The 26,323-nt window shown below is 31.8% G+C and overlaps 1 protein-coding gene across 1 annotated transcript in view; it reads right to left on the bottom strand.

The window, feature by feature from the left end:
- Positions 1-5,110: 5,110 nt before the first annotated feature.
- The window catches only part of LOC147813957 (uncharacterized), a 67,082-nt gene continuing 45,869 nt past the window's right edge, over positions 5,111-26,323 (bottom strand). Inside the window, exons 2-6 of the mRNA XM_087160173.1 lie at positions 10,004-10,191; positions 8,575-9,187; positions 6,630-8,472; positions 6,433-6,512; positions 5,111-6,342 (exon numbers count right to left, since the gene is read on the bottom strand). Coding sequence (XP_087016299.1) covers positions 5,111-6,342; positions 6,433-6,512; positions 6,630-8,472; positions 8,575-9,187; positions 10,004-10,191 — 3,956 coding nt within the window. The remainder of the gene's footprint in view (positions 6,343-6,432; positions 6,513-6,629; positions 8,473-8,574; positions 9,188-10,003; positions 10,192-26,323) is intronic.

Raw genomic sequence — 26,323 nt, 5'->3', positions numbered from 1 at the left:
AAATCTATGTAAGTAGGTAGGTACTTAATTTACGTCCCACTAAAGCTATATAATACTACATGCTTTTTTAAACAATGCTGATTTTAGAATTGTATTTGCATAATTCTTTTCAAGTAAAATCAATAGATTATTTAACAACACCGAGAGCTACAGTTCTTAGATTCCGATAGAGTGACAATCTTGTATTTCGCAAACCTCTAATGTGCATATTTCTATGTTTACGATAAAAATTTATGTAAGTGTATCGATATATTTATGTGCGGAGAGTAGTTTTCGACTATAACAAATTTCATTTGTGAAAAGGACCTCAACATAGAATCGAGGTAACCTATCTACTAGAGAATTGGAATTATATTTTTGTAGTGGCAGATGTACTACAGAACTCCCCCACCAGAATTTGATCTATGATAGAATTCGATGAACGGTTACCACTAGTTAATTCATTGCTGTTTTGTAAGAAGCCGGGAGAGATGTATTAAGATCACCGTACTTTTTGAGTGCTGATCGTGAGAGCTGATTGAGTTCACGGTCGTGGTCGCTCCTGCGTTACCTTTAGTAGTCGAGTGTATACGTTGGACGTTGTGTTGTGATCGAGATTTTGAAGTGACAGCGTAAAGGAGGCCAATGTCGCAGTCACAAGTAGCAAGTCAACTGTTCAGTGTGCACCATTCATCGAAGTAGGGGAGTTTAGATCGAAGTGGGCGTTACTGTTAAGATAAACGCGTTCATTTCGAAGTTTCTATCAAAGTAGGCATGCTCAAATCACGTCCGAATGTGGTGATAGTAGTTAGCGATAATATCAACCTTCATCTATGAAAAGGTATCCCACCATAGAATCTGGTTAACACCTCTTATATACTAGAGAATTAGAATATATACTAGAGAAGTACTGGTAGTCAGGATGTCGGCACTTTCAACCGTAAAATCAAGCTTTATTGGAACATTGTTACAAAACAAAAAAGCCCATTTACTGCAAGTTTTGCTGTGATAATGTAATATAAAATAACTGAATCACTCTAATTCAATAAATATTACAGTAAACTTCATGGTATAATATTTTATTGAAAAAATAAATTTTACGAATGATGCACTCAATACCGGTATTTTATATTGTAATTTGATCCGGAATTTTTTACAGTGAACTGGATTATAAAAAATAACATAAGAAACTGTATTAACTAAAATTTTCTTCTCAAATTTGTAATAACAAATCACTTTTAATTTTAAATGTTATCATAAGTAAATCATTACAAAGAAACATTATTTATGTCCGCTAATAGATCTTCATTGAATCATAAAGGAAATGTTTTTACATGGGAAATGGGGGTATAAGCATAAGCAAACATACCTTATAGTGCTAATATAAGTGAATAATTTAAAATATCACAAACTGTTTTATGTCAAGAAACGGCGACTACTGTGAAGCAACCATTAGGGTTTGTGAGCTACAGCAAACAGAAAGCTTATATTCTTAGTATGGGAACTCTAGAGCCCTAGTATTTTTCAGCAATTTTTAATAACAGTTTTCTAATGTCATGTTGCGTAAGCAAAAATTTCAAATCACTAAACATAAAGTATCTTAGTAAATTCAATTATAATTTTTAAGTATTTCTGATATTTTGAAATCATGATATACTTTGTGATTTTGCAATATGTTTGAAATTGAAATACTTCAATAACATAAAAAAACTTTTTTATAAACCATAATAGCTGGATTTTGTCTCAAAGCAATATCTAAATACTATACATCTGGGGAAAATTGAAACAATAAATCTATACAATAAAGCTGAGAAAAAATGTGATATAATGGTATTAATTAAGAAATTTTCCTACTTCTAATTTCTCTAAATAAGTCTTACTTCAATACAGTAAAAACAGAACTTAAACCTACATTTCCCTTTAATTCTCAATAATTATTAATTGATTTCATGGAATAATTTTAAATAAAATTCAAACGTGTTAGAGCATTATTGAATATAAAAGTGATAATCAACAGTGACAGTTCTTTTCCTTACTTTAAAAAATGTAGTATTGAAGCCACTGTCTTAGGATGTATATCAGAAAATGTTACGGCTAGATGTGGAGATGAAGCTGGATTCCTTGTGGCTGAAGAAGTACACCGCAACAAATTTTTAAAACTTGCGTCATGTACTCCTCAGCAAATTCTCCAACTCCAAAACAGCTATCTGTTCTCACTTAACCTGGAATCAAATCGACGAAGGATCTACGAACGGGCTTTCGATTTATGAAGAAAAAGAAAATTATCACAGTATAAAATGCTACTTTTCTTTATTGTAAATTGCGTTTGGTACATTAAAATGCCCACAAACATGTTTGCCAATAAATTTTTTTGCAATATGCTTGCATTGTTTATATGGTACCAGTAAGTAAGAAGCGTTATGAGGGAAATCAAGAGGAAGTCTCGGCTGTTTTTCAATTGGTATCCAGAAAAAATTTCAGGACAAACTCTTGCTGGAACATAATACTTAGAAAGCAAATCTCATTAAAGCAGCGGTATCTAACTTTTTGCCCACAAGTAAGGAGTGAACCACGACAACTTTTGAGGTGACAGGCTGTTTACAGATGTTTAGCGTTAGTTTATACTTTGACAATTGTAGGATTCTATTCTAGGTCATTATTTTGACAATTGTACGATTCAAAACTAGGGCTAACACTAATGAATAACAAACTATATGTTGTTAAAGCACCAAATACTACCATGATGTAACCACGATTTATATTAAGAATGTTGCAAGCAGATATATGCAAACTCTTTTTTCTCTTGATGGACTTGAATATTTCAATCTTATATATATTTGCTTCCGTTTTTCTCATTTCACTTTCGTAAATTTTTTCCACTATTCTTTTTAATCGTTGATGATTATTGCGGACATCCGACGCTATAAAAGACAAAAATGCAATCGAAATGGTGGTAAAAAATATCATATACATAAAATCGACAATAAAAATAGTATTCACCTCAAGGCCTGAGAGTAGTACTCTGTAAAAGTAAGAACTCATATGTAGAAAGAATAAAATAGAAATTAGAAATGTGGGAGTTGAGAATGTTTTGTTGAACTCTCGAACAGTTAAAAGAATTACCTGAAGCTCATTAACATTCTTCATTAAAAAAATATCTAGTTCTGTTTTGCGCAGTTTCTTTTCTTGCTCGGTCATCAAAAAGTTACAATTAGAATATAATAAACACAGTAAAATATTAACTAAACAGGGAAAAGACAACGTAAAAAAAATGTATTGGATGTAACTGAAAAAATTAATAAAACTCAAAATCCGCGAGTCCACATAGTAACCGAATAATGAATTAGCTTCTTTCAAGCCAAGCACAACTATCAAAGAGGCATGAATTAGAACAGAACTCAAGGTAATGAGTACTGCTGAGTTTATATAAATAGATTTGTCGTAACGTGTAATGAAAAAATCTGAATTCAATTTGTTCAATTTCAAAATGTGTTCTAAAATGTTTTCCCGATTTCTTTTTAAAATAATCCACAAGCTAATTGAAATACCTATTATAATCCAATTGCAAATCACTGATCTTGCGTACTGTGGATACTTAGTCATGAGAATAACAGCCACGTAGGTACTATAAAATATATTAACAGCCCAAAATGATAAAACACTACATTGTAAAATATGAGCTGTACGTTTTGTATATGTTCTGGGATTGATGTTGATTCCCGTGGCCGCAAGGATTCTCCATAAATACTTGTTATATTTGAAAGTAAAGTTGTCAAGTCTTGAAAATTTCATAGTTATGTTGTCAGTATACATTTTTTTTAAATATTAAAGTTTGATTAGAAGTTACGTAAAATAACTACTCTCACGCTTTGCTTTCTCTTTACAGACAAACAGGCCGAAGTTCATTATTGGACCAGAATTTATTTCAATTGTAAGTTTCAATCTTTAGTCTTGAAGAGAGGGAATAAAAATTATTGTATCAAACAATAAATAATTTTTATTACACTATAATATTGGGTAAAAGATCCAAAACTTGTATGACACAAATCTTCATTCAAATTTAAATACTACGAGAATTTATTAAAAATTCCTAGCAGCAAACCTTCTTCGTAATTTGACAAATAATACTAAGAAAAATTGATGCTATTATATGAAGTCCGTACTTAAATACAACTCTAACTTTTAAACTTCACTTTTATATTCATACTTACATATCTTAGTTTTAAAATTTATACATCTTCTGCTTCTTTTATGTTGCCAACAAAGGGTGCCACAAAATAGACAAATTAAAAACTCTGTTTAAGTACTCTTTTGTTGTCAATATTATGATTTTCCAGTTTTCTTTACATGGAATTTCCCAGCTAATTAAAATAAGCACTGTGATCTTTTATAATGAATTTCATAAAACTCGATCAATTTTTATAATTAAAAAATTTGTTTTGAAATTAATTCTTTACAAAAATCCAGACTTGTGTAATAAATTTACTTTACGTATAGTGTTTACGAAAAGCGATAATTGCATTTGAGGTCAATCTGTTATCTATACGACATATTGAGCTGTAATATATGACAAGAAAGATTCCAAGAAAATTAGAAATCGATCACATGAAACGTAAATATCTCATTGATCTGAAGAAGTCTTGATAAAGCATGGCCTCGTATTTTTTGTTTCCTTAAAAAAAGAAAAAGTAATTATTAAAAAAATAATTCTGCGGAAACCTTTCCTCACGCCTTTTCTGAGTTCAGGTTAAATTTTTTATTTTTTAATTTTCTTAAAAAAACTTTTGGTCATAAAATATTATTCGATTTCGGGTAATTTTTATAAAATGGTGGGAAATAAAAATGGCGTTTTAATGGATTAAAAGAAATAGCTGTCGGAGCTAATAGAGTCTAGTGGACTGTAACGTTTGGTAATTTTTTATTGAATGAGAAAAGAATGTTAGAAAGCTACGCTTGGCGCATTACAATCTCGCCAATGAGGGCGCGGACATCCCGGCCCCCATTGAAATATTCTGACATTTGAATGTTTCAATAATCATAAAAATAACAATAATAGAAATAATAATAAAAATACAAATTTAAGCAATATTAATACAATTATTTTTTCACATTTTGAATTCAACATATAAATTTAAGTATTGTTAACAATTGGTAATACAGCAATATTTGAAATGCTTCTTTTGAAAATTCCATGAGGTGTGCGTACGAAAACCACACGGACATTATCATCCTTACCGGTGATAATTTCCGAAATTCGTCCTATAACCCATTTACATATAGGTAAATTGCTTTCTTTTACCAGAACCATCATACCTGGTTTTACATTTTGTTTTTGAAACAACCATTTTGATCTTTGTTGTAAATGACTGAGATAAGAGTTACACCAATTTTTCCAAATTGTTTGAACAATTTTTTGAGTTTTCTGCCATCGGTTAAGCAAATTTTCTTTAAAATCAATCAAATTTTGCTCAGGAAGTGCATTAATTGCTCTTCCAATTAAAAAATGTCCAGGAGTTAAAATTTCATAATTTTCTGGATCAGATGACATAGGAGAAAGAGGACGGGAATTAAGAATACCTTCTATTTGAATAGTTATAGTTAAAAATTCTTCAATTGTTAATTTCGTAGAACCAATGGTTCTTTTAAGGTGATATTTGAATTGTCCGACCCCTCTCTCCCATAACCCGCCAAAATTTGGTGAACGAGGGGGTAGAAATTTCCACAGTACTTGCTCCGATGAAAGGAAACCAGATAAATTATCTTTTTTAGCATTTAAAGACTTTAAGAATTTGCTTATCTCCGCCGAAGCGCCAACAAAATTGGACGCATTGTCACAAGATATAGTACAACTTTTACCTCTGCGGGCAAAAAACCGTTTAAGTGTAGCTATTAAAGCACTAGCTGTTAAGTCAGACAATAATTCAAAATGTACAGCTTTAGTGACCATGCATATGAAAATAGCTACATATACTTTGTTATATAACCCCTTTCTCTGGTTACGATATTTAATCCAAAATGGACCACAAAGGTCAAGTCCTGCGTTCGAGAAGGGTGGGCTAGGAATCACCCTCTCAGGAGGGAGATCACCCATTATTTGAGAAGAGACTGTTGGCCTTATTTTAAAACACTGCACACAATCGTGCACAACTTGACGAGCTAATTTTCTGCCACTGACTGGCCAAAAAATTTGTCGTACTGTATTTAATAGTCCTTGAGGACCAACATGCAAATCTCTAAAATGAAAATAAGAAAAAATAATCTTAGAAAGTTTATGACCAGGAGGTAATATTATTTGATGAACAGAATTATAATTCAAATTAGAATTGGTCAACCGACCACCAACTCTAAGCAAACCATCCTGATCTAAAAAGGGATTCAAAAATTTCAATTTACTATTTACAGGAACAGGCTTACCTTTTTTTAAGGCTGAGATATCTGCAACAAAGTACTCACCTTGCACCTGTTTTATAATAACATTTCTGGCTTTATCTAATTCTTTTACATTGAGAGGACCCCTAAATTTATTCACATTTCTACAATTTGAAAGAAACCTAAAAATAAAAGCTAAAATTCTTATTAGTTTCATGTAATTATTTGAAAGATTTAAAAAGTCATCAATAAAGTCATTGTTGGTGATTGAAGTCAGTAGCAGAACTGGTTTCAGTTCTTTCTGAAAAGGTTCACAATCAGGAATTAAATCTAGTTCAGGTTCATTGTTTTTAATTATGTTCTCACTCAGGAACACAGGGCCTTTCCACCAAAGTTTATTGGTAGAAAAAACAAAGGCATCTTGACCTCTGGACAAGGCATCTGCCGGGTTAAATTCTGATGCAATGTGTTTCCAGAGAAAGTCCTTGGACAGTTCTTGTATCTGTACCACTCGATTGCTGACGAAAGTCTTAAGAAGATGGGGTGAGGTCTTGATCCAAGCTAATGCGATCGTGGAATCGGAGTACAAGATGACTTGATCGAATTTAAATTTTAGAGATGAAATAACTCGATGCACGAGTTGACACAATAGTAAGCAAGCTGAAAGTTCAAGTCTGGGGATACTTATGGTCTTAATAGGAGCCACTCTGCTTTTGCTGCAAATTAGCTGACTGGAAGGCACGTTGGAATTGGAAACAGTTTGCATGTAGATGCAGGCACCGTAGGCCTTTTCACTGGCGTCTGCAAAGCCATGAAGTCGAATAATCGTTAGTTCCAGGATCATAATGCATCTTGGGATATGCAAAGTTTCTATGTAAGAAAGAGATCGTAAAAATTTGTCCCATTTTTGGTAGACGTGAGGTGGAATCATTTCGTTCCATTCACATTTTAAAAGCCACAATTGCTGCATGAATATTTTAGCACTGCAGATAACAGGACCAAGTAGGCCCAATGGATCGAAGATTTTGGCAATTTGACTTAGCACTTCACGCTTAGTGTAATTCGAGCTTAAAGCCGTTGTGACATTGAAGTGAAAAGTATCCTTTCTACTATTCCACAGTATTCCCAGAGTTTTTATAGTAGTATCTGCACAATCTTGTTTGAAGGGAAACGATTGAGATGATTCCGTTGAAGTATCAATGGCATTACAACGCCATTTATGTAATTTCATTTGACCCTTTTGAAGAAGCTTAGTTAGTTGTTGTCTTAGTTCATTAAATTCCTCAATACTGCTTGACCCCGAAAGGCAGTCATCCATATAGAAATCCTCCATTAGAACCTTAGAGGCAATAGGAAAATCCTTTTCTTCATCGGTTGCAATTTGATGTAGAACTCTTGTAGCAAGATAGGGACTGGATGCACAACCATAGGTAACGGTTTTCAAATTGTACACCTTGAGAGGTTCCTCCCTCCCCTCTTTCCACAAAATTTTTTGATATTTAGTTTGCAACGGATTTATTTCGATTTGCCGAAACATTTTATTTATATCGGCCGTAAATGCGAAAATATGCTTTCGAAAACGAACCATAATTGTAAAAAGATCGTCCTGTAGGATTCCGCCTTTACATAAAAAATCATTTAAGGACATTCCATTCGTAGTTTTACAACTCCCATCAAAAACAACCCTTAATTTAGTTGACGTGCTGGACGGTCGCAATACACCATGATGGGGTAAAAAATATCCTTCATCCGGAATTGAATCATCGCAAATTTCTTCCATGTGACCTAAAGATTCGTACTCGCGAATAAAACTAATGTACAATTCTTTTAATTTAGGATCACGATCTAAGCGATTCCATAATTGTTTTAATCTCTTAGACGCAATTTGTTTTGAATCACCTAATGAAATATTAGCTGAATATTGTTGTTTAATCGGCAATTCAACCACGTATCTACCATCTGTTTTTCGGTAGTGAGTATTTAAAAAATGCTCATTACAATAGTTTAATTCGTCATCAACTATTGGTTTATTTTCGTTTACGTGTTCTATTTCCCAAAAGGAAGTTAACGCCTTATCAAGATTTTCGGTTTCAGCAAGTAAAAAACACGAATCGTTAATTTTCTCTAAATTAGAATTAAAGTTGTTCGCAACTCCCGATACAACATGACCAAAAAACGTTTCAATTAATATTAATTGGGAATCTTTAATTTTAATTTTATTCGTACCCAATAGTTCGAAGAATAATTCTGCTCCTAAAAGAGCATCAATTCGTTTTGGTTTATTCCAATTATTATCGGCAAGTTTTATTCTTTCAGATAAACTTAAATTCGATATGTTTACAAATGTGGGTGGAAGAACCGCAATTTTTGGAACTATCAACAAGTCTAAATAATAAGATTTATTATTTTCTTCATTTGTTAACTCGGTACGAACAAATGATTTAGCTGTAATGCACGAGTCATTAACACCAGAAATCGGAACATTTGTTTTTTGTTTCTTTAAACCCAATAAATTAGCAGCTCTACTGCTTATTAAATTCGAACTTGAACAGCTATCTAAAGTGGCTATTAATGGTCTAAATATGCCCTGCCCATCTTTAATATAAACAACCGCCGTATTTAAAATCACGCAATTAGCATTTTCGTTTTTATTCGTAAACAAAGTGTTCGAAGGAGTGAAAGGAGGGGAGAGGGGTGACAAGATGTCTGTCTCCCTTTTCTCTTCTACTGCTGTATCAAATGTAAATGACTCATTTTTTTTATTTTCATGAAGTAAAGAATGATGATCTTTGCTTTTACAAAAGCAAGTGTATTTAGACATGCAAGGATTAGGAAAGTGCTTATTAAAGCATGAAAAACACAAATTATGAGTTTTTACTATTTCAATTCGCTGTTTGACACTCATTCGTTTGAATTGATCACATTTATAAAGTTTATGACTTTCCCTACAACCTAATAAACATGGGTTATTCACTTTCGATTTAATTAAATACATTTTCTCTGTATTTGGCCTTGAACTAAAATGGGGCTTCTTTCTTTCCTCTTTAATATTAAGACCTTGCATAATTCTAGAACGTTCTTCCAAAAAACTTAGAAAATTGTCTAGTTTGGGTATTTCGTTTTTCGACAATTTCATTTCAAAACTTTTTCTAACTTCTGGATCGAGTTTTTGGAATAAAATGTGCATTATCAATGTATCTGATAGCTCATTTGATTTAAATTCAAGCAAGTTTAATGCTCGTAAATTACATTTAGTGTTATCGATTAATTGCATGAGCTGATTAGGAGCGTCAGGGACTCTTGAAAAATTTAATAATTTATTAACATGGCAATCGATAACTGCTCGTTTGTTTTCGTATCTATCTTCAAGGGAAGACCATAAAGATTCAAATGTATCTTGGGCTGACTCAAGGCGTTTTGCTTCACCTTTGAGGCAGCTTTTAAGATAGCACAGTCGTTGTGTGTCGCTCAACTCTTTATTATTTCCAATAATAGAATTAAATTGAATTTTAAAATTTTGAAATTCTTCATATTTTCCGGAGAAGAAAGGTAGGGGTAAATCCGGAATTTTATATATATTGGTACATGAAGCATTTGATTCCGTTTCATTAGGTTTATTATTATCAATTTTAGAGAGTAAAATATTAATCTTTACCTCTATTTCTTCGATTTCATCTTCTATATCTTGAGCAACATCTAGATTATCTTTCAGATCAATTTCTTCCGGAAGTAGCGTATATCCTTTTATCAGTTCTGATATCGATGCTTGTAGTTCCATTGCTACTTTCAGTTTCTTTTTGAGAATGATGGCAGCGGCGCTTGCATCCTGCTGCGTTGAATGTTCTTCCAAAAATTTTTGGATTTTGTTTATTTTTGTTTTAATTGCCCCACGTTGGCGATTAAGATTTGTTATTGAGTTAATTGTGCTCATATTGAGGCTAGTTCTGCTCCAGGTCGCTAGGACCAAAGATGTCGGAGCTAATAGAGTCTAGTGGACTGTAACGTTTGGTAATTTTTTATTGAATGAGAAAAGAATGTTAGAAAGCTACGCTTGGCGCATTACAATCTCGCCAATGAGGGCGCGGACAATAGCGATTGGGAATTTTTAGAATTTCTTTTCCAAATGTGAAACAATAAAATTATACTTTTAGTGACTTTGAATACTTAGTTGAATACTTCACATTTATCTGTTTTTCGACTTTTCTAAGCTTCTCTGACTTTTTTTTTTATCCAAAACTGATCTGGATAGTGGTTAAAAATTTTCTTAAGTAAATTACACGAAAACAGAGATATTTATCGAAAACCTGAAATTGACAAATCTATGTAAGCAGGTAGGTACTTAATTTACGTCCCACTAAAGCTATATATGCTTTTTTAAACAATGCTGATTTTAGAATTGTATTTGCATAATTCTTTTCAAGTAAAATAAAGAGATTATTTAACAACACCGAGAGCTACAATTCTTAGATTCCGATAGAGTGACAATCTTGTATTTCACAAACCTCTAATGTGCATATTTCTATGTTTACGATAAAAATTTATGTAAGTGTATCGATATATTTATGTGCGGAGAGTAGTTTTCGACTATATCAAATTTCATCTGTGAAAAGGACCTCAACATAGAATCGAGGTAACATATCTTATGTACTAGAGAATTGGAATTATATTTTTGTAGTGGCAGATGTACTACAGAACTCCCCCACCAGAATTTGATCTATGATAGAATTCGATGAACGGTTACCACTAGTTAATTCATTGCTGTTTTGTGAGAAGCCGGGAGAGATGTATTAAGATCACCGTACTTTTTGAGTGCTGATCGTGAGAGCTGATTGAGTTCACGGTCGTGGTCGCTCCGGCGTTACCTTTAGTAGTCGAGTGTATACGTTGGACGTTGTGTTGTGATCGAGATTTTGAAGTGACAGCGTAAAGGAGGCCAATGTCGCAGTCACAAGTAGCAAGTCAACTGTTCAATGTGGACCATTCATCGAAGTAGGGCAGTTTGGATCGAAGTGGGCGTTACTGTTAAGATAAACGCGTTCATTTCGAAGTTTCTATCAAAGTAGGCATGTTCAAATCACGTCCGAATGTGGTGATAGTAGTTAACGACAATGTCAACCTTCATCTATGAAAAGGTACCCCACCATAGAATCGGGTTAACACGTCTTATATACTAGAGAATTAGAATATATACTAGAGAAGTACTGGTACTCAGACCGTCTGAACTTTCTACCGTAAATTCCAGCTTTATTGGAACATTGTTACAAAACAAAAAATCTCATATACTGCAAGTTTTGCTGTAATATTGTAATATAAAATAACTGAATCACTCTAATTAAATAAATATTGCAGTAAACTTCATGGTATAATATTTTATGGTAAAAATGAATTTTACGAATGATGCACTCAATACCGGTATTTTATATAACAGTTTGATCCCGAATTTTTCACAGTGTGCTGGATTATAAAAAATAACATTAGAAACTGTATTAACTAAAATTTTCTTCTCAAATTAGTAATAACAAATTACTTTTAATTTTAAATGTTATCATAAGTAAATCATTACAAAGAAACATTATTTATGTCCGCTAATAGATCTTCATTGAATCATAAAGGAAATGTTTTTACATGGGAAATGGGGGTATAAGCATAAGCAAACATACCTTATAGTGCTAATATAAGTGAATAATTTAAAATATCACAAACTGTTTTATGTCAAGAAACGGCGACTACTGTGAAGCAACCATTAGGGTTTGTGAGCTGCAGCAAACAGAAAGCTTATATTCTTAGTATGGGAACTCTAGAGCCCTAGTATTTTTCAGCAATTTTTAATAACAGTTTTCTAATGTCATGCTGCGTAAGCAAAAATTTCAAATCACTAAACATAAAGTATCTTAGTAAACTCAATTATAATTTTCAAGTATTTCTGATATTTTGAAATCATGATATATTTTGTGATTTTGCAATATGTTTGAAATTGAAATACTTCAATAACATGAAAAAACTTTTTTATAAACCATAATAACTGGATTTTGTCTCAAAACAATATCTAAATACTATACATCTGGGGAAAATTGAAACAATAAATCTATACAATAAAGCTGAGTAAAAAATGTGATATAATGGTATTAATTAAGAAATTTTCCTACTTCTAATTTCTCTAAATAAGTTTTACTTCAATACAGTAAAAACAGAACTTAAACCTACATTTCCCTTTAATTCTCAATAATTATTAATTGATTTCATGGAATAATTTTAAATAAAATTCAAACGTGTTAGAGCATTATTGAATATAAAAGTGATAATCAACAGTGACAGTTCTTTTCCTTACTTTAAAAAATGTAGTCTTGAAGCCACTGTCTTAGGATGTATATCAGAAAATGTTACGGCTAGATGTGGAGATGAAGCTGGATTCCTTGTGGCTGAAGAAGTACACCGCAACAAATTTTTAAAACTTGCGTCATGTACTCCTCAGCAAATTCTCCAACTCCAAAACAGCTATCTGTTCTCACTTAACCTGGAATCAAATCGACGAAGGGTCTATCAACGGACTTTCGATTTATGAAGAAGAAGAAAATGATCACAGTATAAAATGCTACTTTTCTTTATTGTAAATTGCGTTTGGTACATTCAAATGCCCACAAACATGTTTGCCAATAAATTTTTTTGCAATTTGCTTGCATTGTTTATATGGTACCAGTAAGTAAGAAGCGTTATGAGGGAAATCAAGAGGAAGTCTCGGCTGTTTTTCAATTGGTATCCAGAAAAAATTTCAGGACAAACTCTTGCTGGAACATAATACTTAGAAAGCAAATCTCATTAAAGCAGCGGTATCTAACTTTTTGCCCACAAGTAAGGAGTGAACCACGACAACTTTTGAAGTGACAGGTTGTTTACAGATGTTTAGCGTTAGTTTATACTTTGACAATTGTAGGATTCTATTCTAGGGTATTATTTTGACAATTGTAGGATTCTATTCTAGGTCATTATTTTGACAATTGTACGATTCAAAACTAGGGCTAACACTAATGAATAACAAACTATATGTTGTTAAAGCACCAAATACTACCATGATGTAACCGCGATTTATATTAATAATGTTGCAAGCAGATATATGTAAACTCTTTTTTCTCTTGATGGATTTGAATATTTCAATCTTATATATATTTGCTTCCGTTTTTCTCAGTTCACTTTCGTAAATTTTTTCCACTATTCTTTTTAATCGTTGATGATTATTGCTGACATCCGACGCTATAAAAGACAAAAATGTAATCGAAATGGTGGTAAAAGTTATCATATAAATAAAATCGACAATAAAAATAGTATTCACCTCAAGGCCTGAGAGTAGTACTCTATAAAAGTAAGAACTCATATGTAGAAAGAATAGAATAGAAATTAGAAATGTGGGAGTTGAGAATGTTTTGTTGAACTCTCGAACAGTTAAAAGAATTACCTGAAGCTCATTAACATTCTTCATTAAAAAAATATCTAGTTCTGTTTTGCGCAGTTTCTTTTCTTGCTCGGTCATCAAAAAGTTACAACTAGAATATAATAAACACAGTAAAATATTAACTAAACAGGGAAAAGACAACGTAAAAAAAATGTATTGGATGTAACTGAAAAAATTAATAAAACTCAAAATCCGCGAGTCCACATAGTAACCGAATAATGAATTAGCTTCTTTCAAGCCAAGCACAACTATCAAAGAGGCATGAATTAGAACAGAACTCAAGGTAATGAGTACTGCTGAGTTTATATAAATAGATTTGTCGTAACGTGTAATGAAAAAATCTGAATTCAATTTGTTCAATTTCAAAATGTGTTTTAAAATGTTTCCCCGATTTCTTTTTAAAATAATCCACAAGCTAATTGAAATACCTATTATAATCCAATTGCAAATCACTGATCTTGCGTACTGTGGATACTTAGTCATGAGAATAACAGCCACGTAGGTACTATAAAATATATTAACAGCCCAAAATGATAAAACACTACATTGTAAAATATGAGCTGTACGTTTTGTATATGTTCTGGGATTGATGTTGATTCCCGTAGCCGCAAGGATTCTCCATAAATACTTGTTATATTTGAAAGTAAAGTTGTCAAGTCTTGGAAATTTCATAGTTATGTTTTCAGTATACATTTTTTTTAAATATTAAAGTTTGATTAGAAGTTACGTAAAATAACTACTCACACGCTTTGCTTTCTCTTTACAGACAAACAGGCCAAAGTTCATTATTGGACCAGAATTTATTTCAATTGTAAGTTTCAATCTTTAGTCTTGAAGAGAGGGAATAAAAATTATTGTATCAAACAATAAATAATTTTTATTACACTATAATATTGGGTAAAAGATCCAAAACTTGTATGACACAAATCTTCATTCAAATTTAAATACTACGAGAATTTATTAAAAATTCCTAGCAGCAAACCTTCTTCGTAATTTGACAAATAATACTAAGAAAAATTGATGCTATTATATGAAGTCCGTACTTAAATACAACTCTAACTTTTAAACTTCACTTTTATATTCATACTTACATATCTTAGTTTTAAAATTTATACATCTTCTGCTTCTTTTATGTTGCCAACAAAGGGTGCCACAAAATAGACAAATTAAAAACTCTGTTTAAGTACTCTTTTGTTGTCAATATTATGATTTTCCAGTTTTCTTCACATGAAATTTCCAAGCTAATTAAAATAAACACTGTGATCTTTTATAATGAATTTCATAAAACTCGATCAATTTTTATAATTAAAAAATTTGTTTTGAAATTAATTCTTTACAAAAATCCAGACTTGTGTAATAAATTTACTTTACGTATAGTGTTTACGAAAAGCGATAATTGCATTTGAGGTCAATCTGTTATCTCTTCGACATATTGAGCTGTAATTTATGACAAAAAAGATTCCAAGAAAATTAGAAATCGATCACATGAAACGTAAATATCTCATTGATCTGAAGAAGTCTTGGTAAAGCATGGCCTCGTATTTTTTGTTTCCTTAAAAAAAGAAAAAGTAATTATTAAAAAAAAAAATTCTGCGGAAACCTTTTCTCACGCCTTTTCTGAGTTCAGGTTAAATTTTTTATTTTTTAATTTTCTTAAAAAAACTTTTGGTCATAAAATATTATTCGATTTTGGGTAATTTTTATAAAATGGTGGGAAATAAAAACGGCGTTTTAATGGATTAAAAGAAATAGCGATTGGGAATTTTTAGAATTTCTTTTCCAAATGTGAAACAATAAAATTATACTTTTAGTGACTTTGAATACTTAGCTGAATACTTCACATTTATCTGTTTTTCGACTTTTCTAAGCTTCTCTGACTTTTTTTTTTATCCAAAACTGATCTGGATAGTGGTTAAAAATTTTCTTAAGTAAATTACACGAAAACAGAGATATTTATCGAAAACCTGAAATTGACAAATCTATGTAAGTAGGTAGGTACTTAATTTACGTCCCACTAAAGCTATATATGCTTTTTTAAACAATGCTGATTTTAGAATTGTATTTGCATAATTCTTTTCAAGTAAAATAAAGAGATTATTTAACAACACCGAGGGCTACAGTTCTTAGATTCCGATAGGGTGACAATCTTGTATTTCACAAACCTCTAATGAGCATATTTCTTAGTTTACGATAAAAATTTATGTAAGTGTATCGATATATTTATGTGCGGAGAGTAGTTCTCGAACTATATCAAATTTCATCTGTGAAAAGGACCTCAACGTCGAATCGAGGTAACATATCTTATGTACTAGAAAATTGGAATTATATTTTTGTAGTGGCAGATATACTACAGAACTCCCCCACCAGAATTTGATATGTGATAGAATTCGATGAACGGTTACCACTAGTTAATTCCTTGCTGTTTTGTGAGAAGCCGGCAGCCGGGAGAGCTGTATTAAAAGCACTGCACTTTTTGAGTGCTGATCGTGAGAGCTGATTGAGTTCACGGTCGTGGTCGCTCCGGCGTTACCTTTAGTAGTCGAGTGTATACGTTGGACGTTGTGTTGTGATCGAGATTTTGAAGTGACAGCGTGAAGAAGGTCAAGGTCACAGTCACAAGTAGCAAGTCAAAAATTGAAATACTGCTATAACATGAAAAACTTTTTTATAAACCATAATAGCTAGATTTTGTTTTAAAGCAATATCTAAATACTATACATCTAGTGAAAATTGAAACAATAAATCTGAACAATAAAGCTGAGAAAAAATGATATATAATAGTATTAATTAAGAAATTAATACTATTATTACTTTTAATTTATTTAAAAAAGTCTTACTTCAATACAGTAAAAACAGAATTCAAACCTACATTTCCCTTTAATTCTTTAATTCTCAATAATTATTAATTAATTTCATGGAATAATTTTAAATAAAATTCAAACGTCTTATAGCATTATTGAACATAAAAGGGATAATCAACAGTGACAGTTCTTTTCTTTACATTAAAAATTATAGACTTTAAGCCACTGTCTTAGGATGTATATCAGAAAATGCTAGGGCTAACTGTGGAGATGAAGCTGGATTCTTTGTGGTTGAAGAAATACACCGCAACAAATTTTTAAAACTTGCGTCATGTACTCCTCAGCAAATTCTCCAACTCCAGAGCAGCTATCTGTTCTCACTTAACCTGGAATCAAGTCGACGAACGATCTACGAACGGGCTTTGAATTTATGAGGAAAAAGAAAAGGATCGCAGTATAAAATACTACTTTTCTTTATTGTAAATTGCGTTTTGTACATTAAAATGTCCGCAAACATGTTTACCATTAAATGTTTTTGCAATTTCCTTCCACTGTTTATATGGTACCAGTAAATAGGAAACGTTATGAGGGAAATCAAGAGGAAGTCTCAGCTGTTTCTCAATTGGTATCCAGAAAAAATTTCAAGACAAAATCTAGCTGAAACATAATACACGAAGAGCAGATATCTTTCAGGCAGCGGTATCTAACTTTTTGCCGACAAGTAAGGAGTGAAACACGACAACTTTTGAAATGACAGGTTGTTTACAGATGTTTAGCGTTAGTTTATATTTTGACAACTGTAGGATTCTATTCTAGGGCATTACTTCGACAATTGTATGATTCGAAACTAGGACTAACACTAATGAATAACAAACTATATGTTGTTAAAGCACCAAATACTACCATGATGTAACCACGATTTATATTAAGAATGTTGCAAGCAGATATATGTAAACTCTTTTTTCTCTTGACGGACTTGAATATTTCAATCTTATATATATTTGCTTTCGTTTTTCTCAGTTCACTTTCGTAAATTTTTTCCATTATTCTTTTTAATTGTTGATGATTATTGCGGACATCCGACGCAATAAAAGACAAAAATGTAATTGGAATGCTGGTAAAAGTTATCATATACATAAAATCGAAAATAAAAATTGTATTCATCTCAAAGGATGAGAGTAGTACTATATAAAAGTATGAACTCATATGTAGAAAAAATAAAATAGAAATTAGAAATGTGGAAGTTGAGAAAGTTTTGTTGAACTCTCGAACAGTTAAAAGAATTACTTGAAGTTCATCAACATTTTTCATTAAAAAAATATCTGGTTCTGTTTTGCGTAGTTTCTTTTCTAGCTCGGTCATCAAAAAGTTACAATTAGAATATAATAAACACAGTAAAATATTAACTAAACAAGGAAAAGCCAACGTAAAAAAAAAGTATTGCATGTAACTGATAAAAATAATAAAACTCGTAATCCGCGAATCCACATAGTAACCGAATAATGAATAATTATGTTCCTTCACCCCAAGCACGACTATCAAAGAAGCATGAATTAGAACAGAACTTAAAGTAATGATTACCGCTGAGTTTATATAAAGAGATTTGTCGTAACGTGTAATGAAACGTTCTGTATTCAATTGGTTCAATTTTAAAATGTGTTTTAAAATGTTTCCCCTATTTCTTTTTATTATAATCCACAAGGTATTTGAAATACCTATTATAATCCAATTGCAAATCACTGATCTTGCGTACTGTGGGTACTTTGTCATGAGAATAACAGCCACGTAGGAACTATAAAATACATTAACAGCCCAAAATGATAAAACACAACATTGTAAAATATGAGCTGTACGTTTTGTATATGTTCTGGGATTGATGTTGATTCCCATAGCAGCAAGGATTCTCCATAAATACTTGTTGTATTTGAAGACAAAGCTGTAAAGTCTTGGAAATTTCATAGTTATGTTTTCAGTATACATATTTTTTAATTATTAAAGCTTGATTAGAAGTTACATAAAATAACTACTCACACGCTTTGCTTTCTCTTTACAGACAAACAGGTCAAAGTTCATTATTGGATGAGAATTCATTTCAATTGTAAGTTTCAATCTTTAGTCTTGGGGAGAGGGAATAAGAATTTGTATTCAACAACAAAAAATTTTTATTACACAATAATATTGGGTAAAAGATGCACACTTGTATGCACATATCAATGGCATTTGACGCAAATCTTCATTCAAATTTAAATACTACGAGAATTTATTAAAAATTCCTAGTAGCAAACCATCTCCGTAATTTAACAAATAACATTAAGACAAATTGATGCTAGATATGAAGACCGTGCTTATATACAACTCCATTTTTAACTTTTATGTTCATACTTATCTTCATTTTTAACTTCCCTTTTATGTTGCTATTTATCTTAGTTTTAATATTCATACATCTTCTGCTTCTTTTTTGTTGCCAACAATGAGTACCACAAAGTAGACAAATTAAAAGCTCTGTTTAAGTACTCTTTTGTAGTCAATATTATAATTTTCCAGTTTTCTCTACATAAAAATTCCGAGCTTAATAAAATTACCACGCTGAGCTTTCATAATGAATTTCCTAAAACTCTATCGATTTTATTGAATAAAAAATTTGTTTCGAAATAAATTCTTTAAAAAAAATCCAAGCTCGCGTAATTTACTTTACTTATAATGTTTAAGAAATGAGATAATTGCATTTAAGATCAATTTGTTATCTTTTCAACATATTGAGCTGTAATTTATGACAAGAAAGATTCCAAAAAAATTAGAAATCGATCACATGAAACGTCAATATTTTATTGATCAGAAGAAGTTTTGGTAAAAAATAGAGTCGTATTTTTTGTTTCCTTGAAAGATAAAAAAAAGAAAAAGTAATTATAAATGTTTTGTTTTTTTCTGCGGGGATCTTTTCTCCCACCCTTTCTGAGTTTAGGTTAAATTTTTGATTTTTTTTTCTTGAAAAAACTTTTGGTCATAAAATATTATTCTATTTTGTGTATTTTTTAAAAAAAGGTGGTAAATAAAAACGGCGTTTTAATGGATTAAAAGAAATAGCGCTTGTGAATTTTTAGAATTTCTTTTCTAAATGTAAAACAATAAAATTATACTTTTAGTGATTTTGAATACTTAGTTGAATACTTCACATTTATCTGTTTTTAGACTTTTCTAAGCTTCTCTGACTTTTTTTTTTATCCAAAACTGATCTGGATAGTGGTTAAAAATTTTCTTATGTAAATTACACGAAAACAGAGATATTTATCGAAAACCTAAAATTGACAAATCTATGTAAGTAGGTAGGTACCTAATTTACGTTTCACTAAAGCTATATAATACCAAATGCTTTTTTAAACATGCTGATTTAAGAATTGTATTTACATAATTTTTTGAAGTAAAATAAATAGATTATTTAACAACGCCGAGAGCTACAGTTCTTAAATTCCGATTGAGTGTCAGCCTTGTATTTTACCAACCCCTAATATGCATATTTCTTTGTTTACCTTGTTTATGATAAAACTTTATGTAAGTGTATGGACATATGTGTGGAGGGGGGGAAGTTGTTTTCGACTATGTCAACCTTTATCTATGAAAAAGTACCCCAACATAAAATCGGGTTAACATGTCTTATAAACTAAAGAATTGGAATTATAATCTTGTAGTGGTAGATACACTACAGAACTTCCCCACCAGGATCGGATATGTGATAGAATTCGATGAACGGATACCACTAGTTGATTCATTGCTGTTTTGTGAGAAGCCGGGAGAGCTGTATTTAGATCACCGTACATTTTGAGTGCTGATAGTGAAAGCTGATTAAGTTCACGGTTGTGGTCGCTCCTGTGTTGCTTTTAGTAGTCGAGTGTATATGTTAAACGTTGTGTGTGATCGAGACTGAGAAGCAACAGCGTGAGGAAGTCAATGTCGCAGTCACAAGTTGCAAGTCAACTGTTCAATGTGAACCATCCATCGAAGTAGGGCTGTTCAAATCGAAGTGGGTGTTGCTGTTAAGATAGGAGCTTTCATTAGGAGTTTCTATCAAAGTAGTCATGTTCACATCACGTCTGAGGTTATCAATGTGAAGATAGTAGTTAACGACGATGTTAACCTTCATCTATGTATAAATCAGAGTCTGCAGGGGCATACGGGGCAGTTGCCCAGGGTCCCACATCAGAGGGGTCCCCCAAATCGAATAGAAAGTTTATTTTAGATTTCTTTCTTTAATGAACATTTTTTTAAACAAAATAACAGTACAATGTAAAATCCGTCAGTTTTATGTTAGTCTCTTCATTAATCTATTGTATGAACACAAAAAATCTATCTTTCATAAATCCATGGCCTTTTAGTGCGGAATTCAGCTAAATTTTCGCATTTACGATGGACAAATTTGTCCAATCAAAAGCCTGTATTTTTACCCATTGCAAAATGCGATATGTTTACATAAATACAGGCTTCTGATTGGTTTAATTGAGCTATAGTAATTGCGAAAATTTAGCTGAATTCCGCCCTAATGTCAACAAGGATATGAATTTTTCACATCTAGATGACTAAGTTAACAATCAGAAAATTGAATTCGCATGATGGACAAGGAATTGTCAGAAAATCAATAAAATGAACAGAACGATATTTCGTCTGACCATTGGAGGGGGGGGGGGATTTTATAGTTACTTTAGGTTATAGTCGCAATTTTCTTGTCACATATGTATAATGAGGTGAAAATGTAAATACCTCATTAAAGTTCGGTTCTTCATTACTGAAGTATTGAAGCTCGATTATATCCGCAAAAAAGAGTGCTTTCTGATATTGTATCAATATAGCCAAAGCGAAATATATTAATACAATAGTGTGCGGATATAATCGTGCGGGCTGATGAAAAGATTATATCTTTTATTTCCCGGATTTTTTTTAAAAAATTTTATCCCCCCTTTTTTTTCCTTTTTTTTCTTCCTCCCAGTTGTTTGTTATTATTTTTTTCATTATAATTTTTCTTTCCCCCCCCTTTTTTTTCATATGTCTGTAATTTTCATTGACGTGAGGGGTAAATGGTGAGGGACACAGGAAGTGTCGTTCCCTTAGAGTGGGACTTTTTTTGGTGAGAGAAAAAGGTTTTTTAAAATAGATTGGATGCGGAGAGAGTGGAGACTGGATGCTGTGAGAGTATAGATAAGAAGGGAGCGATGGGGCTCCGGTTATGTTGCACATGTATATTTTCGTATTTAATTTTAAATATATATATATTCATCAATCATAAAATAAATATGTATATAAATTATGAAATGTCCTTGTCATCATTAAGAGTGACTAAATGAACGAACCGAAATAAAACCGTCTCGCAACGAAAGAGATGTCACATATATAAACTTCTTCTTCAGGAGCGCAACAGCCCTGCTGCAAACGCTACTTAAGGGGGTCTCCCCTTCCAACTGATGCCCCATCCCTTCAAATGACGTTGAACTCCATCAAAGACTCTAATCTGAACTTTACAGTTTACCTTTTTAAGGTTAACTTAGGACTTTTTAGCTTATGACCACACAGTTTCGACGAATCGGTGCGTGGCGCTTCGCGCCAATATACCGAGATGTTTCTGATTCATAGCTCATAGCGCAACAGCCCTTTGCAGGCCTTGGCTGCCTCAACAGCACGCCTTCTCCAGCTCCCTCTGTCCATGGCAACTCCCCTCCAGTTCTTAAGTTTTAGGACTTTGAGGTCGTTTTCGGTGTCGTTGAGCCATCGAGTAGGTGGTCTACCTCTAGAGCGGGACCCCTAAGGGTTCTTGAAGGTGGCAATTTTTACAGGGCTATCTTCAGAGCCTCTCCATATATGTCCGAGCCATCTTAGTCGGTTGCTTCGGATTATCTGCATAATTTGAGGATGTTTATAGAGCCCATAAAGTTCAAAGTTGTACCGTGTTCGCCAACATCCCCCCTCTGGTATGGCACCAAAGATAGTTCTAAGTATCTTTCTTTCAAACCACATATGTAAACACAAGACTTATTATTATACCCAGTATAATAAGACTTCATTTAAATATACAAATCTAAAATTCAATTGCCCTGAATTACAGAAGATGCTTTCATGACATATTTTGATTTCTATTCTTTTTCCTTTTTTTTTTTAAATGCTTCATCATTAGGTTTATGCATACAAAACTTATTATGGTATACAATTATAAGTTTCAAAACTTGGACTGACGCTGATTAGTAATAAGCTATAAGTAAATAAAGCACCAAATACTGAAAAAATGTAACCACGATTGATGGTAAGAATATTGCAAGCAGATACGTCTAAGCTATTTCTTCTTTTGAACGACTTAAATAGCTTTATTTTGTAGACATCCGACTTCGTACTTATTAATTCATTTTCGTGTATTTTATCAATAAACCTTTTTAAACTGTCATGATTTCTGCGTACATCTGAAGCAATAAATGACAAAAGTACAATCGGAAGACTGGTAAAAGTCATTATGTACGTAAAATCGATTAATATGACGTATTTAGTTGTAGCTGTGAGTATTGCTGTATAGAAAGAAGAACTCATGTGCAAGAAAAACAAAGTAAAAGTTAAAAATGTAGGCGTTGAGAATGTATTGTTTAACTCTCGCACTATAGTAAATATCGCTTGAAGTGTATTCACGTGCCGTACTGAAAAATCTCCTATTTTCGTTTTTCGAAGTTTCTTTTCATACTCTGTCATCAAGAAGTTGCAATTGGAGTACAATAGACACAACAAAATACTTATCAAACTTGGGAAAAACAGTGAATAAAAATAATGAAGGGAATAATTAACAAACTTATAGAATCGCATAATCCTTGGATCCACATGGTAGTCAAATATTACATTACCGTCATCTACCTCGCCAAGTACTACTATCGCGGTAACATAAATCGGAACGGAACTGAAAGTAACTATTACAGTTGAATTCACATACAGAGATTTATCAAAGCGTGAAATGAAAAGTTCTGTGTTCAATTTGTTCAATTTTAAGCCAAATTTAAGAATATTAAGTCTATTTCGATAAATGAAAATCCACAAGATTATCGAAATGGCGATTATGATATACAGTCGAACCCCGCTATAGTGAACCTGGGATATAGTGAACACTCGGATGTAGTGAACTTTTTTAGCGGTCCCGTCCGTATTCCTATTTAAATAATGTTATTTTTAACGCTTATAGTGAACAGCTTAGAACTTGGAAACTCGGTCAGTCCTCCATCTTTAAACTTGTAGGTGTTGGGACTGAAAATGAATGCATTCCTATAAAATGTGTCATATTACTCTCCTTTATGCTTATCACTTCTAACTATACTGTAATAAATGTCAAACAGATCATTTATCTTATACTCCCCCCTCCCTGACAAGCCTCGCTATATCTCTTTTCCCCGAGCTTGCTCTACAACTAGTTAACTTGGCCACCTGCTGAATTTTTGGAATTTTCTTATCTGTTCAAACCATATTCTTTACAAATCACCCCTTGACAATCAAGAAGGTGAACAATTTAACTCATTCTACAGATGCTCTCTTCATATTCTTACATTATCTATTTGAGACAAAATTTTTATTTCAAAAGCAGTGAAAATGGCAAATTCTCTAAAGAGAGCAGCGTTTTCGATAGAGGACAAAGTTAAAATTGTAAAGCGTATTGATGATGGAACCAATCAATCGACACTGTGTAAGGAATTTTGCTTGTCAAAATCTACAGTTTCAAACATTTGGAAAAATCGAAGTGCAATTCTTGCGGCATACGACAAAAACATGGTTTCATCGAAAAAACTGCGTGGAGCTCAAAGAGAAAACGTAGGAGATGCTTTGTTAAGATGGTTCGAAATCTTGTTCAAAATGTAAAAATCTTGCATTCTTTGCACATTGTAGATAAGAAAATTGAGGAACTCAATTTAAAATCAAATTGTGTTCAATCAAAAATCACAAATTTTTTTCATAAAAAGTGAAAATAAAACTAATATTTAGCGACGTAATTACTCTTTCCATAAATTTTTGCTTTTTTATCTGTTAATTAGTTAATAATTTTTTAAATAACTTATGCAAAAATGCAAATCCAATTTTCAATCATTCAACTGTCTTATGCAAAAAATATTCTTCAAAAAATTTGGATATAGTGAACCATCGGTTATAGTGGACACATTACTGAGTCCGCAGACGGTTCACTATAGCGGGGTTCGACTGTAATTGCAAATTACTGATCTTGCAGTCTGTGGATATTTCCTTATGCATGATAGAAATATAAAAATTATAAAGTATCGCAACGAACCATAATGAAAGTGCCCAAAAATATAAAATACGTGAAAAACGTTTTCTATGTTTTGGAATCTCGATATTAATTCTAAAGAAAGCAAGAAACTTCCATAAATAAGTATTGTATTTCAATACAAAGCTTTCAGGCACGGGAAATTTCATATCGTTGCTGTCGTTGCACATGTTCTCAAATTTTATTTTTCATATAAATTTGTCTGAATTTATGTTTAAGGTAATTCCTTTACTTTTGAAATTGAATTTCAAATTCGAGGAAAAATCGTCTTTATTTTTTTTTTTCTTTTCTCTTTATTCCATGTAGGAAATTCGAGATCTTTTCCTTTCAGTAATAGAAAACAATCCTAGGAAGAAAATCCTTTTTTTTTTTTTTTTACACCTTTTTTTTTTATTCAACGTTGGAAATTCGAGATCTCTTCTTTTCAATAATAGAAAACAATTCTATAAAGAAATATCAATTTTTTTCTGTTTTTCCTCTTTTCTTCTTATTCGGCATAGGAAATTCGAGATATCTTCTTTTCAATAATAGAAAACAATCTTATGAAGAAAAATCTTTTTATTCAGCGTAGGAAATTTGATATCTCTTTCCTTCAATAATAAAAAATAATTTTATGAAGAAATATCACTTTCTTCTGTTTTTCCCTTTTTCTTTTTATTCAACGTCGGAAATTCGAGATCTCTTCTTTTCAATAATAGAAAACAATTCTATAAAGAAATATCAATTTTTTTCTGTTTTTCCTCTTTTCTTCTTATTCGGCATAGGAAATTCGAGATATCTTCTTTTCAATAATAGAAAACAATCTTATGAAGAAAAATCTTTTTATTCAGCGTAGGAAATTTGAGATCTCTTTCCTTCAGTAATAAAAAATAATTTTAGGAAGAAATATCACTTTCTTCTGTTTTTCCCCTTTTCTTTTTATTCAGCGTAGGAAATTCGAGATCTCTTCCTTTCAGTAATAGAAAACAATTCTATAAAGAAATATCAATTTTTTTCTGTTTTTCCCCTTTTCTTTTTATTCAGCGTAGGAAATTCGAGATCTCTTCTTTTCAGTAATAGCACATTATCTTATTAAAAAAAAAATTCTCTTTCGTTAAAAAGAAAAATTAATTTCGATCATTTTCACGTGGATTTGCTTTTATTATTATTTTCATTCTTTTTATTTATTTTTCATAATCATTAAGGAAAAATAATTTCAACCATTTAATTACAAAATTTCAATACTACTCACACGCAGTATATGATATTCCTATGGAAAATGACTAATCGGTAAAAATATTTTTTCACATGAAAGGATTTGCATCGGTCTGTACTTGTTTCTACTTGTAATGCAACTGATATCAACAAAATTCAACTAATATCAACAACTAATAGTTGCTGATCAAGAGATATTCTTTTAGTCTATACTTTTTCTATTTACACTGCAAATGATACCAATGA

The sequence above is a fragment of the Parasteatoda tepidariorum genome, chromosome 3 (assembly GCF_982258835.1).
Source record: "Parasteatoda tepidariorum strain Cologne lab strain chromosome 3, Ptep-v5.0, whole genome shotgun sequence".
Taxonomy (NCBI): Eukaryota; Metazoa; Arthropoda; class Arachnida; order Araneae; family Theridiidae; genus Parasteatoda; species Parasteatoda tepidariorum.
This window is presented reverse-complemented; position numbering and strand designations above follow the sequence as displayed.